The sequence below is a fragment of the Adelges cooleyi genome, unplaced genomic scaffold, assembly GCF_023614345.1.
Source record: "Adelges cooleyi isolate 19-005CV unplaced genomic scaffold, UGA_ACOO_1.1 ACOO_flye_CR_arks_rails_tigmint_CR_PRNA_651, whole genome shotgun sequence".
In the NCBI taxonomy this organism is placed as follows: domain Eukaryota; kingdom Metazoa; phylum Arthropoda; class Insecta; order Hemiptera; family Adelgidae; genus Adelges; species Adelges cooleyi.
Window position 1 is genome coordinate 14,401,358 of NW_026096352.1, and position 15,473 is coordinate 14,416,830.

A 15,473-nucleotide genomic window follows, 5' to 3' on the forward strand; every position below is an offset into this window, starting at 1 on the left:
ATGTACTTGTCCTATGAGACAAGCATATGCTTGTCAATCGCTAGATGACAATCCGCAACAGACTGGAGATGTAATGATTAGGTTTCGTTGCCAGCAACCAGTTAACTCTGTCAGCTCTTATGAATGCACTCAAAATTGTAAGCTCTAAATTCAAGATGGTCGGAGCTACGAACTCCCCGATGACCGTTTATTGTGCTTACCGAGCTCCTGGATGCAATGCGGTACATGGGGTCGGCGTAGTCACCGTGGGAAGATGCCATCGAGTACAGTTGACCGGTGGAGACCACAGAGTATCGGGGATCGACGGGCACTGGTCCGGCCAAGGGGATGCCAGCTCGGGGACCGCCGGTTTCGCTGCCGCTCTTTGGTGTGCCGGTGCGGTCAGATCCAGAAGCAACCACGCTAGTGCCAACAGCGCCGTCGCCAAAGTCAGCCTTGTATTGGTAGGTGCTGCTCAAAGAAGAACCGGCCGTGCCCATTTCCATTTTGATGTCAGACAAGTTCGACGCTTCGTCCGACTCCTTAGTGTATACTTGCTTGTCGGGTTCAGCGACAAATTCATCTGTGTGACAAAAAAACAAACAATCAACCAAATTTCTACTAGGACAGTGACTTTTTTGGAGATCCGAGTCAGAGATAAGTCGGAGGACAAGACGACGATATAGACGTTATAGCGCATTGTGTGACAGCTCAGTTTTGAGAAAAACAATATCGTGCACCTCGCCGGGAGCCATTCGCGTTAGTCATTTATTATTATCGTCCAATTATTATTGTCGTTTGCTGGTCAACGTCGATTGGGAAAACTGCAGGACTTGTGCGGGTTTTTGGGGGGGGGGGGAGCTCGTGGGAAATGGACCGACGGCGGCCAAACAAATTAAATATTTATCGATTATTGGAAACTACGTACCGGGCAGAATTACATAGAAATCTAATAATCGTAACCAACGCGTCGTGCTGCTGCTGACCGGTGCGCGGTCTCTAATGATAGTGTTTGGAGCGAGGAGAAAACGGAAATTGGAATATTATTGAAACCGAACGGGTGGGTGTGAAAATACTACCGGGAACACAACAGGTCCAGCACGGCGTAAGTCGTGTCCATCACGCCCAAAAAAACAATGAAAGCTTCTTTGCCCGAAATCCCGGACAAATGACCAATTTTATATAACACTACTGTGATAATCATAACCGACCGGGCAATCGTTTTTAAGGAGCTGTGGCCAGTGAAGAGAAAAACGTTTCGCCCCGGGTGATATTTTTGTAATAATAATAACTGTGGTGAACTTATCGGTCATCTGATCTCGTGGAGGGTGGTCTCGTGACAAACCCGGCTTGTCGATCAACGTTTTATTTGTTTTTAACGCTTGTATTATGCCGATTATACCGAGACAATAATATACAATATCAATGTCGTTTATTCGGTTCCCGTTTGATTAGACACGACGACGGATTACCCAATTACAGAGATCCTCGAGTGTGGTATACAAAAAAAATAATGTAAGATACATATTATAGTAATCATTCTATATCATACTGACGGGGTTGCCATGATTTTACCGTACAAAACAGATGTATGTGTATGTGTGTCTATAAAATAATAATAATTGTATAATATACACGGGGAATGGTATCGTCTGTAGGTTTACGATCGGACTTTTACGATCTCTCCATGGGTTTACACGTTTCACCGTTTCTATAGATCATTATCGTCGTATAGTGTAAACCATCGCTGCACTAGTGTACTACACTACTACTACTAATAATAACATACATGAATATATTACAGTAGATATTGTACTGTGTATTATACTGACGATTCAGGACCGGACTATAACATAATATCTGATGGATACGGCCGAAAACCAATCAAGAGCGACCGGGATGTCGCAGGCGATTAAACCATGGTCTCTATAACGTTAATGTTTTATATTTTCGGTGACTTAAGTGCACGCTGTCCGTGTCTCTGGGGAAGAAAAACAAAAGCGGTATCTAACGAGCCAGCACGGCGTTCGGTCGGTATAATATTATTATTATTGTAACACTTGTATTGGCCGCAAATCAATAGCGAAACGACATATTAGCTGATCAAAACGTTTCCGGTGTTACCCTGTGTTAATGCCAATTATTTAGGCCCACCTGAAGCACAGCCTCTAGGTACTTCCGGGTTTGAAAAAGGAAACGGTATGGCTAAAAAGGGCACGGGTTACCCGCCAAAGCTATCCCTGTTTGTTAATTGCCATAATATTGTTCAAACGGTAAACATATATAAGGACAAATACTTTAAGTAATTCACTCGCAACAATGGGTTGTAAGTCCGGCTAACATAGGCGGGTTTGAGGTCATTGAAATGATTGGACACTTTAATAACTTTGTCTCGAAGCGATAACGGTCACTGTCACTTTGCGACTATAAAAATAAACACCCTTGAAAGGTGTTGTTAAAAAAAAAATTATCATATTATGCTTCCTTACAAAAAATAAAATGTTTTTTTTAAATTATGACATTGACTCTTATTTTGTAATATAAACCGCAAAATATAACAATATTAACACCGAGTAACTCAAACATCACTCGAGTACGCTCAACGTTGTAATTGTATTATTTTTGGTAACACTATACCGGGGAAAAGCTTCTGGGTGTATTTGTTTTTCGAGGTTCGCTTTATCACACAAAAATTGGCACTTACTTTTGATGGTGGTCTTCTTGTCGGTAGGCGGGGCGGCGACGGTTGTGTTTAATCGGCGACACACCATGACCGCGGCGACGATTGCAACGACCACGACCAACGCTCCGCCGGCGACAACGATCTTGCTCGAGTTTAGGAAACTGTCTACGTTAAAAGCAATAAAACCTATTATCACGATTAATGAATATATATTATAAATAGGCAATTGACAAACTGGGTATCTCGGGTGTGTCTTACTTTTGGCCTTCAGAGTTATGTTGAACGAGTCGACCCCGTACACGTTGGACGCCGTGCAGTTGTACGTGCCAAAATGTTCGATTCTTGTATCCTTGATGACCAGGATGCTCTTGACGGCTTCTCCGCCTTCGACCATCTCCTCCAAGATCTGTAGACAAAACCACCGACCGTGTTATCATATGATATGGTATTGGAAAACCATCCCGTCCCGGACTCCACTCCAAAAGGTATTTCGCGCCACTTGTTCAGTGATTTACGTTTTGTTTCGATAGGCCCATTTAAGCTTTTCAACCGGGTAAATACCCGTGGTATGGTTTCTTGTTTAGGGATGAGACGGTTGTTAACGAATAAGGAGGGACTGTCGATTGAACGTTGGGTAAACGTTATACGGGAAGATTTGTTTGTATTCTCCATAATATGAACCATTTTTTTTTTTTGGTAATTCGTTAAGGTGATTTTTAAGAGGAAGCCTGAATAACATTCAGGATGGAAATATGTTATTCCAGTATCGTCGGCAAAGTTTGCGGTGAGATATGTAGCACCTGAGTGGGGTATGTCAGATGTGAAGATATTGTATAAAGTAGGACACAAATGAACTGCGATGGATGATTTAAGACTAAGGGTGCTGGTAGAAACATGAATTTGTATTCGACTATACTTAAGTATAATATCATGCTCGCTTAATGCTCGGAGGGTATTTAATATGTGTGTATTGTTCCACGCGGGCAATGTCTAGACATTCCACTTTTACACGGACGCTTCTTGTCATTTCGATATTTGAATAAGTATCTCTTACGCGTTTATCCCACCTTTCCCCGTTTGATGGGAAAGTTGGAAAAGTTTTCGCGGTATAGCTGGATTTCTACAAAACCATTGTTGAGGCGTCTGACGGGGAAAAGCTTTAGTGGCGTTCGTATGTATGTATATTATGGCGTTAAGTCGGCGTTTCCACGACAAGCACAGAATAGACATAAGCCGTCCTATTGTTAAAAAGCGACAACACGGCCAAAGGTGCGTTCAACGGGGATGAACGTACACAATATTATGTGTACAGAGCAAAGGGGTGCAGCAGTGGCCGACCAAGCGCATAAACAAAACGGGTATAATAACGTATGCTAACGTGAACCGCGGCTGTGACTATATTGTGTAGAGGTATTAACAATACGACTTAACTGTACGGCATCGGGGATCAATTGTCGGCCATAAGTAAGCACGCGGTTAAGATATACCTGGAACCGTCGTGCAAGCATGTGGGAGATATTTTTCGCACGTTTTATCAGGCCCCGGACAATGATAACGATTCCCACGGAGAAGATATATATATATATTATGAGAAAATATTATGACTAATTTTAACAAATATATAACATTAGCAATTAGCAAATTTACATTATAAAATACAAACCGTAATATCATTGTTTTTAATTGATAGTACTAAATAGATAAGAAAGGTAAGGTCGTTACAAAATGGCCGTCACTTTTTTGTTTACATTGAAGTGACCCTTTTGCTTTTATCTATTCTGTGTTTTTTTTTTTTATAAATTATCATGCAATATCGTAGAAAATAATAACGATAATAGCCGCTGTTTGTCGATTATCATATTGTGTATTCAATTAGCCCAAAAACGGCGGCGGTTAACATTTTTTTTTTACGGACGGACGAAGGACAAGAGACACGATTAAAAAATATTATAAAAAATAAATAAAAAAACACCCTATCGATCTAATGTGTATTCGTCATGCGATCGGCCGAGGTTTGACGAGTTAACGCGTTTTATTCATTTAAATTTTTTTTTTTTTATAGCTATTACAGTGTATATTACAGTTAGGTATGAATAAAACACCGTCCGGGTATACGGTAATAAACATTTTTAAGCGTTTTAATCTAATTATTTTGTGTTTACTATGTGTGTGTATATATATATATATATAATAAATAAGGTAGTAATAATAATAACCCCCGAAATTTATAGCTCGACATAGGTGCACAGCCGTGTTTTCAACGCGTCGCATGTATACACTATAAACTATGCGGTTTCGGTTTATAAACACACATTTTTTAAAAATATTTTTTAATGGCGTTTCGCGGAATTAACAGAAACAAAACTCGTACAACCCTCCGTCCTAATGGGAGGGGGGGGGGTGTACCTGTACGCGATGAACAAAGAAACGGTACTGGTATAGTAAGTGGACTATAAGTCGGGCCCACAAGGCTCCTCTATAGGGTGGTCCTATGTATAATATTATACTTGTGCACGGATGCGGATAATGTATCGGGGAGCCACTTTCATGACCGTTACTAATACCGACAATATGATTTAAAATTAAAAGTAGCTTTTGATGGAGTTATTACCGTGTAGTACTTCTGGCCGGGCACTCCCAGCTCGGTGCCCTGGTAAGTCCAAACGATTCTGTCGGCCACCGGCACGGAATAGGCGATGCAATCTATGCGGACCGTGTCGCCGACCACGCCGTACTGCACGGACTTGGTGATAATGACCGGCGGGCTCTTGAGCACTACGCTCATGTCTGCGCCTATTTCGCCGAATCCCTGCGTGGTGGCCCGGCAAAAGTAACGTCCGGCCGTGGAAGCCGACACCAACACCAAGAGGGTGGGCAACGTGCCGACCACCTGTAAGAAGAATGAAAAAAAAAAAACAATCAGTAAAAAAAGTCGTAGGTACTTGACAATTATTATTATTGTTGCGCAGATTAGATAAAAATTGTATCCGTCCACGCTAAACTGCCCTAATGAAATCGGTCCGCACCTGTTGTGCACCAAAGACCAAGACGTTGACACTTGCTGCCGGTTACCGTGTTGTAATAATTTATAACCAACAGTATTCTAATTACAGCTACGTTGCGTGATGAGCGCCTATTGTGTTATTTTTTTTTTTTTCATACACAGATTTTACTGTGGTCAAAATATGCGTGACGACATTTGATAATTAGGTTTCATTGAGTATTATTTTTGAATATATATAGTATTCTTGATGTGCGAGCAAAAGCATATAATATACCAAACGTCTATACACCATCGTTATTCAGTATTCACGGCCACGACGCGATACACACAACCCTACATAACGATGTTATCTTATTTATTGTATCCCACACAAGTGGGGTAGCAACACTATAATCATCACCCTCTGTACTTCTCTGTCCGTCAACGCGTCTCCTTACTTAACCATTTCACACACACACGTCTCTATTAATAACACCAAATCGGTCGTTTTTCTTCCTCTCTCCTTACCTCCTTACCCTTGGCGTTATTCTATTCCGGTAAATGCTAGGGCGGTCGGTGATTTGGGTATTATTATTATTCTTATTGAGTTTACCGATTTATATAAATACACATATGCACACACACCCGGCAGTTTGGCTGTCTGTGCGATATAATATTGTATTACAAACGCGAAAAATGAGTGCATTGAAGAGGAGGCACGCGTTAAAGGTTAACAGCCGTGTCAAATACTAAAACCACTTGGGAAATATGTGATGTGACGTCGACGGATGAAGCGTATATTTAGATGTGTGTGTACCTATTTAAGATAGAGTAAAAGTGGTTGTACGTCTGCCGGCATGGGACCCACAACAGGGCGTGAAGTATGGCGTTCTCTTTTTTTTTTGTAAAATACCGATTACGTTTTTCCATTAGTGATTTTCAATCGCACTTTGAACGCTCTCGACAAAAAATGTAAACGTCACGCGCACCTCTCGGTTTGGCCAAAAGGAAATGCAAGAGATTGCGGTGGTGGTGGCGTTCTTATTGTCATTTTTTGACTAAGGCCGTGTCAAAACCCAAACGGTGTATATACCAACCGTCTCTCGCATTGACCAAGCTCAAACTGCAAATTAACACTTTAACCCTACGCAGTGGTACAATGGTATAGTAGCTATAATAAATTATGTATGTAATATTAGGTATATACTCGCCTTGTTAGTTTTTTCGTGGGTCCATACAATTTCGGGCGCCGGATTACTGTCCACAGCACACATCAACGTCACGGTGTTTCCGGCTTCGGCCTGCACGTTTCTGGGACGGACTTTGAATTGCGGTTTGTCTGCCCCCGAAAACAAAACAAACGCCAACATAAATAAATCAAACGAATTTAAATTGTAGAATATTATACACCGCCGACGTGTAGACGCACACGTCGGGCATCAATCAACCGGTCGGGTGCGCTACCTATATAATATTACATAACATTACGGTATAGCGCCGTACAGAGATCACCACCACCGGCGGCGGGTGTTCTTTTATATAAATATATAAAGGGGTAATTAAAATAAATTGAAAAATCCGACGGTGAAATCTTAATAACCGTTTTTCCACGGCCACGCCTATATCGCTCCTATGCATAGTATATACACACACACGAGGATTAAATTTAAAATAAAATACCGCACCACATACGGCCTAGGTACAGCCATTAAGCCGCCAGCCAGTATACATAGGTATTATTATACCCCGTGTGTATACTTCCGATCTGCATACCGTCGGATTTCGTGGGCGAGTAGAGGTATTTATTTATATGAGACGAACCGGGCAGTTTTAATCCGACCGCGTCCGTTTGAACGCCACAACGATTAAAATAACAGTTCATTAACGAATAATAACAAACCTACATCAATTTCCTTGCTATGTGTTGCGGGTATTGGTGGCCATACGCAGGGTGACCCGTTGGTATATTTTAGGGTAAACACCGCTGAACTGAATATAATATCATTGGAAATATAATATACTCGTATTTCAATTTAATGCGTACAAATCAAAGATTGGGGTAAGAATTTTTTTTTTTTTGGGGGGGGGGGGTGTTAAAGTCTCCCTAGCACTCGGAAATGCGCGTTCCAGATATTATTATTATTATTATCAGTTCAGTGGTAAACACACAAACACACTCATCATTAGTGGGTATATTATAATTATTTATATATTTTAACGTTACACCGGGGCGCGCGCGCGCTCGTTTAATTTAGTAATAAATCATCGTGAGTCGTCTAGTGCGCATTAACCAGGTAGGCGGTGGTATCCATAGCTGCTGCTGTCCAAACAATATTAAAAACCCATAATACTTTGGATGCGTATAGGTTGTATAATATATGTGTGTGTGTGTGTGGTGTGATAGATATGTGACAGAACCGGATCCACACGTGTTAGAGTACGCGATACATATACTTAATATACTATACGAATGTCGACATCTGGCCGAATCCAAAACGACCGTAAGCCGTGTCTGCGCATCCCCCTGGGCAAAGGTTCACACCATTTGTGTACACGCCATATCGCGTCGCCGGGCTTGCTTGTGTCACACGAAAACCGACAAGTATAAATAAGTAAACACAAAAACGATCCGCAGCGAAAAGATTAACGTGATATTGTCCCCGATTCGTTGAATCCCTTGCTTTGATCCCTCAGCTATGTGCTCTTTTTCTTACCCTGACTGTGTGATTACTTACAAAGGATGTTCAGCACTTTCGTGGCGTCGGCTCTGCCGATGACGTTGCTGGTGTCGCATCTGACCACCGAGTTGTGGTACTTGCGGGTCACGTTCAGCATCCACAGCTCAGGAGTGGTCTCACCGGAAACAAACTGCTCGTTGACGTACCACCGGTAAGTGATTTCCGGCGGGTTCGCCTTGGCCGTGCACAGGAACTGCACGTCCGACCCTTCCAGTATGTCGCTGACCGGGCTGCCGATTGTTACGATAGCCTGTGAAAAAAAGGAAAAAAAAAATTAGTCGCCATAGCAAAAGCCCGGAATAGACGAAAGAGCGGAAAGGTCACTCCCGATGTGAACAAACAACGTTTGGTCGATTCTGTTGTGGTCAATGTTTGTATAATATTATGTACACGGTGTTGTCGATATGTCATTGTGATGATATAATAATATATAGTAACACACATTATGTAGTAATATACCTTATACAAAGTAAACCTTATATCTCATTCTTATTATCGTAGGTTAACAAAAAGTTGTATTTTATTTTATTTATTATTTACTTCGAAAGGTACTACTTTTATTTGTTTTGTGTAAACATATTTTTACCATTAACATTGTCGATGAGACGCCATCTTAATCGGTGCTTTAATCGAAGAGGTCGGTTAAACTCGAGGGGGGGGGGTTCGTACTTGAGTTAGACATCGGGTTAATTGGGTAGTAATTAGGAGTAGTTCCATCCGTTGTGGTCAATCTACTAACCGGGATGAAATATTTAAAAACGATGACCGTGATCAGATTTGAAACAAAATTAAGTGGTCGAGGTAAGTTTTAAATTACTACCAAAATTTACAAAGTTTTTTTTTCCTCGGCTATAGGTATTTTTAATTAAAATATATTTCTGAATATATTATACGCCCTTAAGGACAAAGAGTATACATATTAAAACGTCATCATAACAACAACGATAATACTTGTTGTATAAATTAATTAATCGTTAATTGTAGAAATTTAATGTTATAAGTTCATTAGTACTATAAATTGTAACTTGTAGTTTAACTATATAATTATGATAAAACTCTATCCGCAATGAAATATACTTCATAAACGAATATACTCAAAACGGTAATAAGTGTATTATTTTAATGTGGATAGGATTAACTATACTCGTTTAACGCTTTTAGTAAATAATTTTGAAAATTCTAATTAAATATTTAAAATGGAATGGAAAGCGCTATTTATTAAGGGACAAGATGAAGACGCAGACACATTGTATATGTAAGTATAATGTGAACACAATGTGACCCTCGCCTCGCCTGGTAAAAATAGTCAACGAATCGATTGGCCGTGCAGCTCTTCCCCCCCCCCAAAAAAAAGAACTGGTCGTCTTAAGCTCCGGACTAGGTTCTGTTTTTAGATGGAAACCGTGCTTGCAAAGATGCAATCACAGCCCACTGACTAAGTAAGTTGTAGCACTGTTATAAGATGGTGGTAATTTCGAGGTTCATCAATTAGTCTGCGCCGAGCAAATACATGTTGCATTTGGAGTTTTGCCCCCAAAACGGTTTCGGTTGTCAATCCGTTAACGTCCAAGCACTACAACCGCCTCCTCTTCCGGCACAACCACGCTGGGCAATAAATAGAATATATTTTCCTACTCCGGTCGCACGTGTCTCTGGATAATAATATCATATTATTATCATCCTGTAGACAATTCGTTTGTCGTCGAATACAATATTATATTGTTGTAATATATATTTTACACGTGTTCGGCACACCCTTGGCCTTTTTCAAAGAGACTACCCTGCACACAAAACGCCTGCGAAATAAGCAAAAAGAAACAATAAAGATGCGTGGTGTCTAGGGGTTTATGCTTGCCTACGTTATATTCCGTGATGTGTGTAACCAAAGTCCGGTTCGTAATTAAGTTTCCAAAAGCGACGAAACGAAAAAAAAAAATAATAATAATATAAGGACTAAGACCCATACAAAGAACGGGACGTGACCGGCACACAATAATATAATATAGAGCTGTGGTATTATAGCGGCGAATCAATCGGTTCTATCAATTTTGTTTTAATTAAAACTATATTTTCGTTTCCGGTCGGCTAACCCGTCTCGCACGCAACTGATACTCTAAACTATATGTATATATATATATTAGCCCCCTAAGTCGTAGGACATTAAGTGCCCGAATTAAAAAGTACCCATTAATTATTACGGTCGGCGAAATAGTGTAATTTACGTTTGTATGTTTTTTGTTTTAATTTAGATGTTAAATTATAAGAAAGAAAAAAAAACAATAATTTTAGACTTAACGGACAAGTGAACACATGGCTCAATTAATACATATATATATATATTTTTTTTTTTACTGTCTTATGTCGTGCACACGTATAAGCTCCAAGTCTAGCATCGAGCTTTGACGACTTGACACAACTCTTAACTATTGGAAAGTATCAGGTTGGCTGATTTCTTACCTAATTACCGATTGCCAAAAAACGTTGGTAACTTCATAGGATTAAGCACAAGTCCATTCTATAACCGTTCAGGACCATTCGTATACAGCGCTAGATCCCACGCTTGTGAGAGTAAATGTGAACACAATTTTTTTTTAACAATAAAAAAAAAGAAAAATACAAAACCCATAAGTTTTTAACAAACCCCCAAAGAGTATGCGAGCGAGATGATAGTGTACACGTTTTAATGTGACTATATTAAGTAGACGTTTGCGTGTATCGTTTAATGAAACGCCTGTGCGGTGTCGCATGGGAAACGGATGGATGCCGAACACGTGTAAAAAAAAACCCATGGTAAAAAGAAAGACAAAAAAGAAAATATATCATAAAAAAAAAAAAATTAAACAAATATATATATATATGTATATCTGCCCCGACGCGTCTGCCGTCAGACTGTTATTACTTATATGTACAACACTATATTATATTATACAGTGCGTTTCACGCGGAATAATATTTTTTAATGAGATATTATTATTATACATAATACGGAGGCCATCGTATGTGTACCCTGTACTTATATATATACACGAGGAGGGCTGCTGGGGAAGCCAACGATCAGACGGTTGATGTCATACACAGTAATTATTCCAATAGGGTTTATTTTTTTTTTTTTACTGTAGCAGCTTCGTTGCGTCGGTTAGGTTAGGTTTTTTTGATAATATTCCCTACCAAAGCGGATTTTGACGTTTAATAATAACAACAATATAATAATAATAATCATAACATCTCGTGAGATACACATTCTCGCCGGGAACCGGGTGGCAACGAGGGGGTGAACAAATCCTATGTGTGAGTTTTGTTGAGTATGAGATTATACACCTGTGCTACTCGCCTGTGTATTGTAAAACCCTACATCGACAATAGCTGATATTAGATGCACCCACGGCTTGTGTTCTTACAATGTACACCGCACGGGCAGCACAAAAAGATCAGGTGTTAAAAAAGTTTTGGCCAAAAGAGTCAAATACATAGTAAAAAAATGTATGGTACATTCTAAACAATTTGTGTGAGCTTACGGAGTAAGTTAAGAGGACAGGTTTGGTGAACAATTATTTTTTTCATAACAGTAATATAACTTGCTCGAAGACGAATTCTGCGTTCACTGAAAATTAAATCACGAGAAAGCCAATATAGAACAAAGGTGGCCATGGTAACGTGAAAAACAAAAAAGAATCTCTTACCAGGATCAAAAGATAGGTATAAGGTTATTGGCGTTTGGTGAACACTAAACTCCTTTTATAATTTTTTTTTTTACTGTGTAATATTTTTTTTTTATATCATTCTTTCAAAAAAAAAACCGACCGTTTGAAGTCTATATACAATCAAATAACTTTAGATATTTGCAGGAACTTTACATTTGTAAATCTCAATATTCCCAGGAGGAGATGCTGTGGTACTTCGTAGCACACCCTGTACACACATATATATATATACAAATTGTATTTAAATAGCAGACGGCATTCGACAGGTGTGCTAAAAGATGTATTGCTCAATGTAATTGCATTCGAATACCCGTTCGCCATACCGCGTCTGTGGATCAATGAAAAAATATTTAACGTGGGCCGGTTGGTCGTTCAATATAATATGATTTATACAATATCGATATTGATAGCAGAATATAAATCAGCTTTTACCCGCAAAGCCCTTGGTGGTTTGTTAACCACGACAATAATATCGTAAAATAAGTACATCGTGTTGGCTTTCCTTTGAAACGCGAGAGAAGAGCTGTTGTACTAATACAATACATTATGAAATGTCTACTTTTAAAAGCACAGATGCTATCCACACAGTTGTACGTGGCGGTCGTTTAGTCATCTTAAATAATTATTCTTGACGGTGCAAACTTCAACAAAGTCCGCCGATGGCGATGTCAACGTTTTTGGGATGATATCAATTAAGACGTTTGCTGAACGTCGCCCTGCCAGTGAGGTGCTGTCACACAATTGTCAAAAACCGTCAGATACAAAATATACGAACGAGCAAAAGGCACGACTTTCGAAACTATTGGTCTGACAGCGACGGGTAAAGTTTTAGTTGAAATATTTAAAATACATTTCAGTTTTAATATTTTTTAAAATTTATCGTGTACAATTTTGAATAGTTATAATAATTTCAAGCAATACTACACTCTAACACGTCAGTTATGGCATAAAAAATGTGTTTAATTAACGTTATTTTGGAATTTAGTATTTTGTATCACATATATTAAAAATACCAAACTCGGGAAATATAATTGCCTCATCTCTGGCAAGATTATTATAAAATATATATTTAAATCAGTTAATTAAATTGTTATTGATAATTAACCGGAGACGTTCTTAATACAATTATTTATTTATTACTATGATTGAATAGTATAAAATAAAAGATACTCGAGTGCTTGATTACTAGATGTTAATCAATACTCGTCTAGTAATAAGTACATGATTTTGCTAATAATATAATTTATTGACAATAACATTGTTAGGTATATTATATTTTAATTATTAAGTTATATTTTAGCTGATAACCGAATAAATTACAATCACATATAAAAACAGCTTACTATGGTTAGCCGTATAAATTATAGACTTATTAATTCTTTAAATGTCATTTGGTGTCAATAATTTAATACACGTTTATACCGGTTTGTCTAATTATTCATTACCGGTAATCCTAGCGAGTTTTTATTTTCATACATTAGTGTATATTATTGCGTTAATTATGTATTTGGTTACCATTCTGTCAAGTAAAATATGTTAAATCAGCTATGAACTTAGTAGGTAGTCAATTCGATTTCAGACTATAAAATGTACATAGTGGTTATTACAAACATTTAAACATGTGCAAATAAAAAGTGTACAACACCTTTTATAATTTCATAAAACAATAGGATCGTCCATAGTATTTATTTTGTACTTTTTTCTAATAGTTTAATTCACGACGTAAAAAGTCCCTAGTCCTTTTTTTTTTGTCAAGGAAATCCATTCATTGTTCAATACGTCTTAACATAACATAAGGTTTGGGAAGCTTCTGAATAGCTTACTCAATACCAACGTGTGAATCGACATTTCTTACATTCAGTTACTTTGTTCGTTAATCGAAAAGCACTAACGAAAAGTAGTAATTGTTTGTTGTCGTTAAAAATTTGTAAATTTAGTTTAACCATGATAGTTTTTACTAATGAGTCAGGCATGAGCTTCTTTGGCCACACGAGAGCTTTTTCTTTACCAATACTAGGTAGGTACTATAATATACATGGTTAAACAAACCCAGTGATCTTATAAGTGACATTGTAAAATGACAACCGTCGTTATTGCATCGATTTTTACTGTTTTTTTTACCATTTCTGCGGTACAAAAATATTAATATTAAAAAAAAACGCCCTCGACATTTTATTTATTTTCTTGGCAGTTCCCCGGTAAAAATGGTCTGATCCTATTTTTGTAAGTACATTTCCCGTAATGAACAATTTACCGTGGCGGTTTTTTTTTGTACATTTTTTTTTTTGGACAAACTTTGAATGGGCAAAGTAATCACTTAGAGGCTTCAAACGCCAGCTCAGCGGGGGTGGGGGGGGAGCTCACCACAGTGTGGGGCAAGGCAATGCGTTTGATCTCATACCGTGACGTTTGTACTTGAAATTGGGTTTTGTAAACGAGGCAAGCGCGATCAAAGGTCTTGGGCGATTATAATATACTGTGATCGACGGCGTTTCACCCCTTTTTTTTCAACGTGAACCTCGTCTCAGAACGCCCGAACCGGCGTTTAAGACACCGTTTATTGTGTCAGCGTCAGCTCCACAATATTATTATCATCATCATTACCGCCGGTATTATTATATATATATATATATATATATATTGTTGTTGTTGTGTTATATTATTATTACAAACGTTTCCCACGGATCGGACGCGCCGTCAGCCTGTCAGCGCGCAAGGCCGTCGCGGTCCCTCGATGATGTAACGGCTTCCCCGCTTTCTAGACCAACTAAATACATACTTGGAGTTTTTATTTTTCGCCTTCTTCTTGAGCACTGCGTGTCGGTCGGCGAGAAGAAGAAGAAGAATGTCTTTTCTCGTCACTCATAAGTCACACACAAGCCCGACGCTTTCGTCTAATTAACGTCTTCGGAACGATTGGACGAGCGCATGCACCCAGATAGGCTTAAGTACACAGCGGGCACGCCGTCGGCGGGTGAAGGGAAAAACAGTGATCACGAGAAGAAGAAAAAAAAACCGAGCGAGCCAACTAAATATATTATAATATTTTTTTATTATGTACACGGTAAAATATTATGTGTCGCACAATATAATACTACAGTAACTCTTGACGTTTGTTTGTACATGCTATAATTGGACAGAAGGATTTTCTATAGAAAAAAATCACAGCACGATAACTGCAGATATCACCAATATATATTTATATACACATATATACTCTGTCCCACGAGAGAAGGAACCTACATATATACAATTCGTTGAAAACCACCCGCTTTCAATCGCCTTAAACTGATCTCTCTGGTGGAGATTTTTTTAGGGGGGGGGGGGAGAATCACCATTATCTGGCATGCAGTCCAAAATCTCTAATACATCAAATATCATCCCTCGGC

General features: G+C 38.8%; 1 protein-coding gene across 2 annotated transcripts in view; it reads right to left on the reverse strand.

Moving 5' to 3' along the window:
• The window catches only part of LOC126844552 (irregular chiasm C-roughest protein-like), an 86,901-nt gene that overhangs the window by 3,038 nt on the left and 68,390 nt on the right, over positions 1 to 15,473 (reverse strand). Inside the window, exons 5-10 of one of the 2 annotated variants that reach the window (XM_050582835.1) lie at positions 8,381 to 8,633; positions 6,857 to 6,984; positions 5,274 to 5,552; positions 2,921 to 3,068; positions 2,684 to 2,827; positions 201 to 562 (exon numbers count right to left, since the gene is read on the reverse strand). In XM_050582835.1, coding sequence (XP_050438792.1) covers positions 201 to 562; positions 2,684 to 2,827; positions 2,921 to 3,068; positions 5,274 to 5,552; positions 6,857 to 6,984; positions 8,381 to 8,633 — 1,314 coding nt within the window. Of the gene's footprint in view, positions 1 to 200; positions 563 to 2,683; positions 2,849 to 2,920; positions 3,069 to 5,273; positions 5,553 to 6,856; positions 6,985 to 8,380; positions 8,634 to 15,473 lie in introns of both variants that reach the window. The other variant, XM_050582834.1, reaches the window with a different exon arrangement.